Below are 13,430 nucleotides of genomic sequence, written 5' to 3'. Positions count from 1 at the left end.
TGCCCTTCCCTGCAGGCCTGGGTCCCCCAACTGCCCTCCCTTGCAGGCCTGGGTCCCCCCAACTGCCCTACCCTGCAGGCCTGGTTCCCCCCAACTACCCTTCCCTGCCAGCCATCTTGTGGTGGCCATCTTGTGTCCACATGGGGGCACCATCTTGTGTGTTGTAGTGATGGTCAATCTGCATGTTACCTCTTTATTAGATAGGACTAGAGGCCTGGTGCATGGGTTGTGCACCGGTGGGGTCCCTCGGCCTGGCCTGTGGGGATGGGCCAAAACCGGCTCTCTGACAACCCCTGAGGGGTCCCAGATTTTGAGAGGGTGCTGGCCAGGCTGAGGGACCCCCACCAGTGCACAATCAGGGCCAGGGAGGGACTGTGGGAGGCCTCCAGGGCATGTCCGGCCCATCTCACCCAGTCCCCATTGGCCTAGCAGCAAGCTAACTTACCGGTCGGAGCATCTGCCCCCTGGTGGTCAGTGCGTGTCACAGTGATTGGTCGAATGGTCGGACCCTTAGCAGAGTAGGCTTTTATTATATAGGATAATAGAGCCAGAGCATGGGCTTATTTCTGGATTCCAGTTCTTAAGTCACCTGACCAGGCCTAAGGACTGTGAAGGCCGACACCATGTCTTGTCATGAGTGTGACCCCCAAGTGCCTGGCTTGTGCCTTACTACACACATACTTACTGACTGAATGAAAAAAGGAAACCTGTGGCCCACTAAGTTTTCTCTATGCCCTGGTGGTACTTCCAGTGGCGGTTGTAGGTGAAATAAACAAATACTAGGATTTTTATGAGCCCTTTATGACAATGTCAATACAAGGCAGAAAAACATGCTGAAATCTTTTGTTTTCTCTTTCTGAGCAGACTTCTTGATGATGTTTTTTTTTGGGGGGGCACGGGTCCCCATTTGCCTGTAGTTTGGTAATTTCTGGCAAAATAACAAATTCACACAGGATTTACCCAATTCTTCTAGGAAATCCTTCTTCACATAAATCCCTACATGTGGGGAAGGACATATGTATAAAGTTACTCAATGTAGCATGGTTTGTAATTGCAAAAGATTATAAACATCTTAAGCTCTATCAAAGGGGGCTTATTGCTGAGAAACAACAGCCATCTCATAGCTGAGGGAGTCCACATGACGACACCCTATTGTTCATGTGTCCTCCTGTGTCTGTGTCGCCTCCAAGCAAGAAAACATAATGTTCCACTGTCTTTTTGCTCTTCTCCACCAAAACACACACGTGAAAAAGACTGCTTCTAAATAAACGCAACAGCCTGTACATGTACCTCGCAATATAAAATTAAGATGTTCTTATAAATTATGTTTCATTAATTAAATTTGGTCTAAATTGATTCTATTCTAAATCCTTTTGAAATAAGGTGATTCTATGTCTAATTTATATTTATTGAGCTCACTCTAAGAAAGATATATCCATCCCCTCTGCCCCCCAAATAAAAGGAAGCCAACATCCTGAAAAAAATCCCAGCCTTCTTATTCACTGAGGTTGAAATAACAAGACAGAATTTGGAGTGTGCGTGGCCCAGAGGCAGTTACAGTCCAGAGGATGGCGGTGGCATGCAGCCTGTTCTAGCTGTGCCTCTATCCAGAGCCTTTTCTGCTCCCTGACCAGGTCACCCACCCTCTATCCCTCCACGTAAGCTGTCAGTTTACTTTATACGCATCCCTCCTGGGCTCCTGGAGTTGGAAGCCACACGACCTCAAACCGCCTTGGTAAAATGTGAGTGAGGAGCTAAAAGATTCAAGGGCACCTGCTTGGTACATTCCCCCTGCTATTTCCTTTCTTCTTTCTTCCCCCTCCTGCTATTTTATCTTTCCCCCACGATGGCTTCACGTGGGTTGGTGTAGGGACGGGGACGCCCACCCGGGCAACTGGCTTCAGGAGAGAAAGCACAGGAGGAAGATGAAGGAGGACACCTGTTCTGCCTGCTGCCTGTTACACAGCAACCAGGGACCATGGAGTCCCCAATCCTTTCTTAAAGCCTGTCCATCTGGTCTGGGTCTCCTTTTTTCCCGCCCCCTCGCCCATCCTACTTATAATTACCCAGACAAAATGAAAGTCTGTTCCAGGCACAGTTGGAAATTCTCCACTCTTGTCTCAGTTTCATAACAGGATTGTGGGGCAAGACCATGGAGGCTGATGCTTGGAGGGGCATCGCTTTCTTAAGGGAGAATAGCGACCGCCTTCCTGGTGACATCTGCTGTAGGCTTGGCAGTGTGCTGTCCCGTGGGGAGCACGGGTGCAGGCACTGGAGACGGTACCTGGAGTGTGGGCAGAGGGCCTGCCAGGCCTAATGCTGGAGAGGAAGCTGAAGCTTCAACTTTGCAACCCTAACAGCTACTTTAAAAAAAAGAAAAGCCAGAATTTATATTTCTATTTAAAAATGTTCGAGGGACTTTAATACAAAGGCCCAAAGGCTCAAAGATGTCCGTTTATGAAGATCATCCTGGGGCGGCATCTGCTGGCCCCGCCACTGCTCCGGCCACACTCGGCCCTGGTGCTCACACGCTCCTAGTTTCTCTAGTTGAGCAGTGATGATTTTCCCGCTACCACGGTCTCTCATAGTGACGAAAATGCGATACCAGAAAGAGTCATGGACCATTCGCCGGGAGGAAAGGGCTCTGGGCACCCGGCACTGTGATGGCGAAGTATCAGCACCTCAAACAAAGCCAGTGAGCGTAGATGCTGAACAAAGGGAACGCGTCCCTGGGCTGCTCCATGCCAGGGGAGCCGACCCTAACAGTGATCTTACCTTGTGGTGGCCACCCCTGTGTTTTACCCGCAGCAGCAATGCTGACCCACAGAGCACTCTCCATGGGTGCTCCCTATAGCTGGCCACCAGGCTGATCAGGGGCTTGGCATCAGAGAGACAAATGTTCTCATCTTGGCTTATTATGTGGGAGACATTGGCAAATTATTACATTCATTTGAGTTTCAGCTTCTCCATTTACAAAATGGAAATAAAAATATCTACATCAGAGGATGTAATAAGGAGTGGACGAGACAATTCAGCAAATCATACTTCCCCAAACTGGTGACAGTAAAGCAAACGCTCTTATCATAACCCTGTGCTTCACAGGACAGAGGGTTCACGTTGTGGAGAGTGTGTCATGATTAGGGCCGTGGAAGAGAGCATCCCATTTCAGCAACACCCAGGTCTTCAACAAACAACAGAGACCACCCAGCAGTGAATGGGCTCGGGAAGCCATGTGATAATTCTGTACAGCACAGTGACAACTCATCTTCCTGTCAGATGTTCCTGTTTATCTTTTTTTTTCTCAAGGTACAAAAATTCCTTCTTTCTTTCTTTCTTTCTTTCTTTCTTTCTTTCTTTCTTTCTTTCTTTCTTTCTTTCTTTCTTTCTTTCTTTCTGCCTTCCTTCCTTCCTTCCTTTCTTCCTTCCTTTCTTTCCTTTTTTCTTATTTTTAACTTTATTGTTGAGAGTATTACAGATGTCCTCTCCCCCCACACCATTGCCCTCCTCCAACAGAATCCTGCACCACCCCAGACCTTCACCACCCTATTTATTGTCTGGGTCCATGGGTAATGCATAACCTATATAATAAAAGCCTAATATGCAAATCAACCAAATGGTACAACAACCAGTCGCTATGACACACACTGACCACCAGGGGGAAGATGGTCAATGCAGGAGCTGCCACCAGCCCACAGGCCCCAGGCCAGCGCCCGCCCCAACCCCCCATCACCTTGCCAGTCACCTCACAAAGGGAGGCAACCAGCGGTGGCAGCAGGGCAATCGGGGGTGGGGCCAGCCAGTGAGCGGGCAGCTCGCTGCCCCAATCTCCCCGCCAGTCGCCTCCAAGGCAAGTGCCAGCGGGGGTCCCTGATCACCCTGCTAGTTGGCCCACAGATTGGCCCTGATGTCCAGCTAGGCCTAGGGACCCTGCCCATGCACAAATTTCATGCACCGGGCCTCTAGTATGCATATAAGTTCTTTGCTTAATCTCTTTCATTTCCCTCTACCCCCTTCCTTCTGAGATTTGTCAGTCTTTTCTTTGTTTATTAGATTCCTTGTTTGTTTACATTGATTTTTGTGACTGTCCCATGTCCCGTGTGGTTCAGGGTTCGGGCTCTGGAAGAGGGGCCGCACACAAATGAAAGAGACGAGACAAGAAATAATAATTTGGAAACTGGGGGGCCAGGTGAGAGCCCATCCCAAGAGGATGGACTCCACTTTTGCTCAGGCCTTGCCATAGTTTTATTTAGTTTGGGATACACCTATAGCCCTTAGGCAGGCAATTTCCAGTAACAGACAGACTATCTTATCAGTAAGGATTTATTTACATGACTATCTGGTGGGGAAGTTGCTTCAGTTACCATGGTCTGGACTAAACAGTGGGTGCATAGCTCTGACCTTTGCCAGGGCTCAACGCTCACCAGCCTTCTGGGCTCCTTGTCCACACCTCTCTGCTAGTGTTCATATTTTAATCTTTCTCCTCCTCCTCCTCTTCCTCCTCCTCCTCCTCCTCTTCTTAAAGAATACCCTTCAACATGTCATGTAATACTAGTTTGGTGGTGATAAACTCCTTTAGCTTTTTCTTGTCTGTGAAGCTCTTTATCTGACCTTCAATTCTAAATAATAGCTTTGCTGGGTAGAGTAATCTTGGTTGTAGATCCTTGCTTTTCATCACTTTGACTATTGCTTGCCAATCCCTTCTGGCCTGCAACGTTTCTGTTGAGAAATCAGCTGAAAGTCGTATGGGCGCTCCCTTGTAGGTAACAGGAGGCTTTTCTCTTGCTGCTTTTAAGATTCTCTTTGTCTTTAACCTTTTGGTCTTTTAATTATGATGTGTCTTGGTGTAGGCCTCTTTGGGTTCCTCTTGTTTGGGACTCTCTGTGCTTCCTCGGACTTGCATGTCTATTTCTTTCACCAGGTAGGGGAAGTTTTCTGTCATTATTTTTTCAAGTAGGTTTTTAATTTATCTTCTCCTTCCAGCACCACCACTATGCAAATGTTGGTACACTTGAGGTTGTCCCAGAGGCTCCTTATACTACCTTCATATTTTTGAATTCTTTTTCTTCTTGCAGTTCTGATTGGGTGCTTTTTGTTTCTTTAAATTCCAAATCGCTGATTTGATTTTTGGCATCCTCTACTCTAATGTTGATTCCTGTAAATTATTCTTCATTTCAGTTCGTGTATCCATCATTTCTAACTGCTCCTTTTTTATGTCATTGACATTCTCACTAAGGTTCTTGAAGTCCTCACTAAATTCCTTAAAGTTCTCTTTAAGTTCCTTAAGCATCCTTATAACCATTGTTTTGAATTGTGTATCTGATAGCTTGTTTGCTTCCATTTCATTAGTTCTTTTCTTCTGTTCTTTCATTTGTGACATGTTTGTCTTCACATATTGGTTGCTTCACTGTGTTTGTTTCTATGTATTAGGTAGAGCTGCTATGTCTTCCAGTCTTGGCAGAGTGGCCTGTTGTAGTAGGTGTCCAGTAGGGCTCAGCAGCTGAGCCTCCACAGTCACCTGAGCTGGGCACTCTAGGTGTAGGTTGTGTGCACTGTCCTGTTGCAGTTGAGCCTTGATTGCTGTTGGCATAATTGGGAAGGTTTGACCACCAGGCGAATTGGCTGTGCAGACCAGCTGTGACTACAATGGAAGAGCTGTTGTGCAGGGGACCCCACTCCCCCTGAGGAGGACTTGCTTCTGTGGGGCTTTGGTGATTACTGAGTCTGCTCCTTGAGAACGTCATTCATGTACGTGGTAGGGTTAGGGTTAGGGCCGGCACAAGCTACAGAGCAATCTGCAGTTTGCTGCTACTGGTGTTGGGTTTGGAGGTGCCCAGGAGAGGACAAGCTATGAACCAAGGCAGGTTGCTGCTAGTGCAGGGCCTGGAACTACTTAGCAAGAGGTATGGGACACACTGAGGCCAGCTGCTGCTTGTTTAAGGGATTTTAGAAAAGTCTGAAGCCTGAGCCAGAACAGGCTATTCATATGGAAAAGCCATTGCAAACAGCTTGGGTGGGGCTGCAAATTGGGTGGGGCGGGGTCTCAGGGAATCACCAGGGCTGAGTGAACAGTGTGGGACAGGTTGGTGGAGACCGAGATATAGCGACTCCTTGTCAGCACTGTGGCAGGGAGATCTTAGCAAGGAACAATGGCCTCTGTCAACACTTTTGTCTGGGAGAAAGCTGCCCCCAGTTCTTGCCCTGATTCCAGACCATTTAGTTCCTCCCCATATGTCCCTGGATCTTTCCAAGCTGCTGCCCCAGTGCTGGAGCTCAGAGGGAGCGAGTCTGAGTAAATCTGTGCACCGGTCCTTTAAGAGGAACTGCCTGGGTCTCTAGCAGCCTGTCATTCAGCCACAATTCCCACTGGTTTGTACAGCCCAAAGTTATGGGGACGTCTCTTCCAGGCTCTGGAACCCTGGCCTGAGGGGTTCAATGTGGGGCTGGGACCCCTTCTTCTTCACAGGGGGCCTCTGCAGCCAAGATATCCCTCCCGATTAAAAACATGCCACATGTGGGTGTCGGACCAGCCTGTTCCCCGCCTCCGTCCCTCCTACCAGTCTCACTGTGCTTCTTTACTTCTCTAGTTGTAGGGCTTCCATTCAGCTGGATTTCAGGTGATTCTGAATGATGGCTGTTTGGGGGTCTAATTGTAATTTTGATGTTGTGGGAGGATGGGAGTATCAGTTTACCTACACCACCACCGTGGCCCCTCCCCCTCTTTGGTGACCTTTTATTAAACTTCTAACTAGGTAGCAGGCACTGTTCAGCTCTTACACAGGGAATGCAATGAGCACCACAATAGGGGCCCTGTCTTTGCAGGGCTTAAGTTCTGGTCAGGAAGGCAGATGTTAAATAAATAATTCCATAATTATTTTAACTGCCACTGAGTGATGAATACAAGGTGCTATGAGAGTCACCAGCAGGGTGAGGTGTGGGGTCTAGGCTGAGGAATTCAGGGAGGGCCTCCCTGAGGAGGTGACACTTAAGCTATTAATGAGGTAAAGATGGCATGGGGTGAGGAGGCTGAGGGGGACACTTGCAGGCACAAAGAGCCTGGTGTTATTGGAATGGAACTTGAGAGTATGTGAGCAAGTTAAAGGAATGCCATCCAGCCAGCACGGCTGGGCATTGAGTGAGACTAGCCCGTTCTCTTTGTTGGTTGTGTGTCCTCAGGCAGCTGCTTTAAGCCCCCTGAGCTGCAGTTTCCTCATGATGGAGTCATTACCACAGAAATAATTGAAAGCGTTAGGAGCAATGTTAGCCTTTTTGTAGTTACGCACCAATAAGTTCTTATGTTCTGTGCTGACCGAAGTGTGCTAATACTGAAAGCATCTGAAGGGCTCTGCTTGTCATGTTGGCTCCTAGCATTTCAGAGTGGCGGCTGGGGAAGACAGGGCAGGAGTTAGGAGACACTTGTGGACTCTATATGCTAAGGAGCTTGCTTCCCGTCAGCCCGACTTACCCTTCTGCAGCAGCAGAATCGGATGTTGGGGCCCCTGGATCAGCTGACCCACTGTGATAGGGGCATGGTTTCCATAGCGGCCTTTATGGGGGTTCTCACTGGGGTTTCTATGCTATTTCTGAGTAGCATTTCTATTCTGTTGCCTCATATTTGTTCATTTGACTTCTAGAACATCTATTTGTAAATATTTTCTCATGTTTATACTTTCAGTTCCACACACCCTTCTCTGTAACTCCAAAATCCACAATGCTCTGGAAATCAAAAATTTCGTTTCCAACTCATTTGGTGGAAAACCTGCCCTGATTTACATTCGTTTTGTGGCAAAATCAGATGTGAAGCTATAGTCTTTGTTTACTCCACCTGATGTTAATAATCATGCATTTTTCTGGAGAAACACAACTGTGCTCATTATGGGCATTAGACCTGCATATACATATGAAGTATTGGAGTCTTCAAGCTTCCTGTACGTTCTAATACAAAACTCTGGGAGATGTATTATTTGGGCAGTGTGCTACGTGCTTCGAATAAATGTACAATCATTACAGGTACCTGAATTTGACATAGTGGCAGAGCAATTCTATTGCAGCTAATGAACAGACTAAATCCCTACCAACCATTGCATACACACGTTATGATGCATATGCTTTTCACATTGGTATGAATAATTGTGTATAGATATTCAAATTCCATCTAAATATAGTTATCTATTTCCTTAAACCTAATACTTTATATTTGAAACCCTTTAGAATATAACTCTCCTGTAGCTGCAGGAGCAGAAATGCTCACTAAATTTGTTTGTGAGAACTGAGTCTTTCCTAAGTCTGTTATCCTGACCTCACATACCTTCTAGAGCAGTGGTTCTCAACCTGGGGGTCGAACGACCCTTTCACAGGGGTCGCGTAAGACTATAGGAAAACACATATATAATTACATATTGTTTTTGTGATTAATCACTATGCTTTAATTATGTTCAATTTGTAACAATGAAAATACATCCTGCATATCAGATATTTACATTAGGATTCATGACAGTAGCAACATTAGTTATGAAGTAGCAACAACTGGTTCTCAACCTTCCTAATGCCGCAACCCTTTAATACAGTTCCTCATGTTGTGGTGACCCCCAACCATAAAATTATTTTCGTTGCTACTTCGTAACTGTAATGTTGCTACTGTTATGAATCGTAATGTAAATATCTGACACGCAGGATGTATTTTCATTGTTCACGACCCACAGGTTGAGAACTGCTGTTCTAGAAGAAGGGACAAACAAGCTTACTATTTTCCTTTTGTTGCCTGGTTAGCCTAGCATTTATTTTAGTACACTGTGCTCGTCATCTATTGTAGAAGGGCAACTTTAATTATGGAGGCAACTCACAGAGCCCATTAGTAACCAGTCCTTGGCCTGAGCATCCTGAGAGTCCCTGTGGGGAGGAGGTAAGCCTCAGAGCAGGCATTGACACTGTGACCTTTTATTTCACTGGAATTCTGTGAGCTCCAGATTGGGTCCAATGTGGAGGCAAAACAGAAATAGCTTTGCAACTTTCCTGTTTCCTTTTCCTGGCACAAAGAATCACGGCCAGAAGTGTCGAGAACGTACAACTGAATTAGAATTGTGTTTGTGAAACAATTGAGAGGATTTGTTACAGAGAGATTCTCCTGCCCTAGATGGTTTAGCATCTCAGTGAATAGTGATGGCCTGCGGACTGAAGGGTCCCGGGTTCGATTCTAGTCAAGGGCACAGGTCCAGGTTGTGGGCTCAATCCCCAGTAGAGGGCATGCAGGAGACAGCCAATCAGTGATTTTCTCTCATCATTGATGTTTCTATCTCTTTCTACCGCTCTGTTCCACTCTGAAATCAATAAAAATATATAAAAAGGAAAATACATATTAAAAAAAAAAGTAAGACAGAAAGGGTTCAAGCCTTCATTAAAAAGCCAGAGTGAAGCCCAGCATGTAAGTAATTTCACGTTTTAATTTTAAACCTTTGTTCCATACATGTTTCTTTTTTTTTTAGGATTAATTTTGTGATCTCAACTGAAATTTTTAATACAAAACCCAGTTTAAATTTAATTGATATTCTTTAAGATAATTATAAAAGGTATAAACAGCTAATGGGATTTCTGTTCATCTGCAATATAATGTTGGCCATCTATCTTTTAGGGATTTTGGTTTGCTCTTCCCTTGTTTATTGTGAAAATAAGGAAATCATCTTTTCTGTCAGAGAACAGTTTAGACAGCCACAATGTTGAGCTGCCTGACTTGGCAGCCGCCATGTTGGCCACATGGCTTGCCGCACCCCTGGGGGCTGCCATCTGGAAACAGCAAAGGCCCCTCCCTCTGACTTAGCCAATCACAAAAGGAATGTCTGCTCACTGAGGCAGGATGGGATTTCAGGGGTGGAGCTTTGAGGCGGAGTTTTACTGCAGAAATGCGGATGGGGCAGGAAGTGTGCTTGCCTCTCGGATTTATTTAATACTATTTTAAAGCTAATCTCTTAAATCTAGAAAACCCTGCTTTCCTTAAACTAAGGACAATTAAAGGTTATATGTTCCCTCACTAAACAAATTTAAGTAGCTTATGTCAAAGTCTTTAAAAGGGACTGATTACAGTAATCCAATTTCTAAAGTGAAGTATGATAAAATTAAGTTGTCATGATATTCTTACATGTTATTTAACAGTTGTTATCTGAGCTCTCCGTTCAAGCTGAGATCATGAAAAGCTGGTCCCATGGATCTGTTTCTTGCCCAATGGTGTGAGCTGGGCCCTCTCTGGAGAAGAAACCTGGGTTCCCCATGATCAAGGCCGGGCATATATGTTTCTAAACAGCAAGAGCTATGCAGTACAGAAAGCCTCCACAAGGAAGACTCTTATCCCAACATGAAAACATGCACAACCCTCACACACTGCGGACTACATCAGACAGGGCAGGGCGTGGGCAGGGGACGCACTTGGTGGCTGAGAGGGGAACCCTGACATGAGGGCTGACTGCAATAGAAAGAACTGGGGCTCACAGGCCAGAGGTCAAACATCGGCTCATCAGTTTTACAGCTGGGTGACCCCTGATGTGCTTCTTACTTGCTCTACATCACAGTTTATTCAGCTCCAAAATAAGGACAGTAATGTCCCCTTTTCTTGTCTGTGTGAGAATTAAAATAGAGAGGCCCTGAAAACACTAGCATCTAGCAGGTCATCATTCAGTTGATGTACTGTGGTTAATGTTTTCAGGGCGTGTGATGTTCGGTTCTGGGCTATAGGCTCTCAGGGTTGGATAGAAGTTGAAGACGAGAGGAAAGAAAGTGGAAGTATAGGAAATAAAATGAACAAGAAGATTAGTAATTCTTTTTTTTAATTACTGGTAAAATATATTTCTATTGATTTTAGAGAGGAAGTGAAAGGAAGAGAGAAACATCAATGATGAGAGAATCATTGATCCGCTGCCTCTTGCATGCCCCACCCTGGGGACAGAGTCCACAACCTGAGCATGTGCTCTGGACTATAATTGAACCTGGGACCCTTCAGTCCACAGGCCAGCGCTCTATCCACTGAGCCACAGCGGCCAGGGCAGACTGGTAATTCTTAGTAATCTGAGTAGGAACTCCACATGTCTGCGAAAACAGTCAAAAACTGCAAAAGGAGGTGGTGTCATGAAAGGCACAAAGGTTACAGGGGTAGGCGAGAGGCATGGGGTCCAGCACAGTATCCTCTCAGAGTCCTTCGGGGAGGGGACTTGTGTGTAAGGGGGAGAGGACCTGTGTATAAGGGGGAGAGGACCTGTGTGTAAGGGGGAGAGGACCTGTGTGGAAGGGGGGAGAGCACCTGTGTGTAGGGCGGAGAGGACCTGTGTGTAGGGGGGGGAGGACCTGTGTGTGTAGCGGGGGAGAGGACCTGTGTGGAAGGGGGGAGAGCACCTGTGTGTAGGGCGGAGAGGACCTGTGTGTAGGGGGGGGAGGACCTGTGTGTGTAGCGGGGGAGAGGACCTGTGTGGAAGGGGGGAGAGCACCTGTGTGTAGGGCGGAGAGGACCTGTGTGTAGGGGGGGGAGGACCTGTGTGTGTAGCGGGGGAGAGGACCTGTGTGGAAGGGGGGAGAGCACCTGTGTGTAGGGCGGAGAGGACCTGTGTGTAGGGGGGGGAGGACCTGTGTGTGTAGCGGGGGAGAGGACCTGTGTGGAAGGGGGGAGAGCACCTGTGTGTAGGGCGGAGAGGACCTGTGTGTAGGGGGGGGAGGACCTGTGTGTGTAGCGGGGGAGAGGACCTGTGTGGAAGGGGGGAGAGCACCTGTGTGTAGGGCGGAGAGGACCTGTGTGTAGGGGGGGGAGGACCTGTGTGTGTAGCGGGGGAGAGGACCTGTGTGGAAGGGGGGAGAGCACCTGTGTGTAGGGCGGAGAGGACCTGTGTGTAGGGGGGGGAGGACCTGTGTGTGTAGCGGGGGAGAGGACCTGTGTGGAAGGGGGGAGAGCACCTGTGTGTAGGGCGGAGAGGACCTGTGTGTAGGGGGGGGAGGACCTGTGTGTGTAGCGGGGGAGAGGACCTGTGTGGAAGGGGGGAGAGCACCTGTGTGTAGGGCGGAGAGGACCTGTGTGTAGGGGGGGGAGGACCTGTGTGTGTAGCGGGGGAGAGGACCTGTGTGGAAGGGGGGAGAGCACCTGTGTGTAGGGCGGAGAGGACCTGTGTGTAGGGGGGGGAGGACCTGTGTGTGTAGCGGGGGAGAGGACCTGTGTGCAAAGGGGAGAGGACCTGTGTGTGGAGGGGGGAGAGGACCTGTGTGTAAGGGGGAAAGGACCAGTGTGTGTAAGGGGGAGAGGATCTGTGTGTAGGGGGGAGAGGACCTTGTATGTAAGGGAGGGTAAGGTGGGGTGACGATACTGTAACAGTGTCAGGGGAAGGACCTCATTAAATATCCCCAAGGAATATATCGGCCAGGAATCTGGGAAGTGACATTGGAGGATTAAGAGGGGAAAGAGGGAGCTGCAGTGACTGGTGGAGAAGCTGAACATTTGTGAGGAAAATACGATTCGAGCTTCTGCCCAGTGACAGGGGCTGGCGTACTATCTCAACGTCCCTCAGGGTTTCGGAACCCAAAACTAAAAACTAAAAAAAAAAAAAATAGTTGTAAAGGTAAAACTCATAAAACATTTGAACAAAAATTGAACCAATATGACAAAAGAAGTTGCACAATAATTCAGGCTGCGGAGGCAATCCTACTAACATTTTGATGTATTTTCTTCCAGCTTTTTAACTTATGTATGCCACAGCTGTATGAATCTTGTATTTTTTTATTCTCAAATTCTCTTTATTTAAATGTTAATATCATTGGAAGATACTTTTTAAAAAATTTATTTTTGTTACTCCTCACCCAAGGATGTTTTCCCATTTCTTTTCAATAGAGTGGAAGGGTGGGAGGGAGTAGGGGGGAGAGAGAGGGAGAGGGCAAGAAAGATACATCGATATGAGACACATTGATTTGTTGCCCCCTGCAAACCCCGCTGGGGAAGGACCCTGCAACCCAAGTACTTGCCCTTGACTGGGAATCAAACCCATGACCGTTTGGTGCACTGGCTGACACTGTAACCACTGAGCACATAAGCCAGGGCAGGAAGATACTCTTTTAAACATCTTACCTAATAATAGACAAACATACTAATTGACTGTACTTTTGCTACATTCCCAAGCCACGCCCACCAGCCAATCAGAGTGACTATATGCAAATTAACTGAACCAAAATGGTGGCCGGCAGCCACGGAATTGGAGCAAGCAGGAGGCTTGGTTGCCCCGGCAATGGAAGAAGTCAAGCTTCCAGGCCGGCTGCTGCCTCCTCTCAAGGCAACAAATTTTCAATTATAGAAGGTAAATAAACCCCAGATACCTGCTTTCAGTCGCCATGGCCACAGAGCTGGAGCGAATAAAAAAACAAAACAAAAAAAGGAAAGGCTGGGAGCTTCGGTTGCCGCGGGCTTGGTCAGCCTG

At 47.2% G+C, this 13,430-nt stretch overlaps 1 protein-coding gene across 1 annotated transcript in view; it reads left to right on the top strand.

Moving 5' to 3' along the window:
- Positions 1–2,596: 2,596 nt before the first annotated feature.
- The window catches only part of LOC107182359 (gamma-aminobutyric acid type B receptor subunit 1-like), an 18,338-nt gene continuing 7,504 nt past the window's right edge, over positions 2,597–13,430 (top strand). Inside the window, exons 1-3 of the mRNA XM_015560911.1 lie at positions 2,597–2,660; positions 3,837–3,863; positions 13,308–13,310. Coding sequence (XP_015416397.1) covers positions 2,597–2,660; positions 3,837–3,863; positions 13,308–13,310 — 94 coding nt within the window. The remainder of the gene's footprint in view (positions 2,661–3,836; positions 3,864–13,307; positions 13,311–13,430) is intronic.

Source organism: Myotis davidii, unplaced genomic scaffold (genome assembly GCF_000327345.1).
Source record: "Myotis davidii unplaced genomic scaffold, ASM32734v1 scaffold2336, whole genome shotgun sequence".
In the NCBI taxonomy this organism is placed as follows: Eukaryota; Metazoa; Chordata; class Mammalia; order Chiroptera; family Vespertilionidae; genus Myotis; species Myotis davidii.
This window is presented reverse-complemented; position numbering and strand designations above follow the sequence as displayed.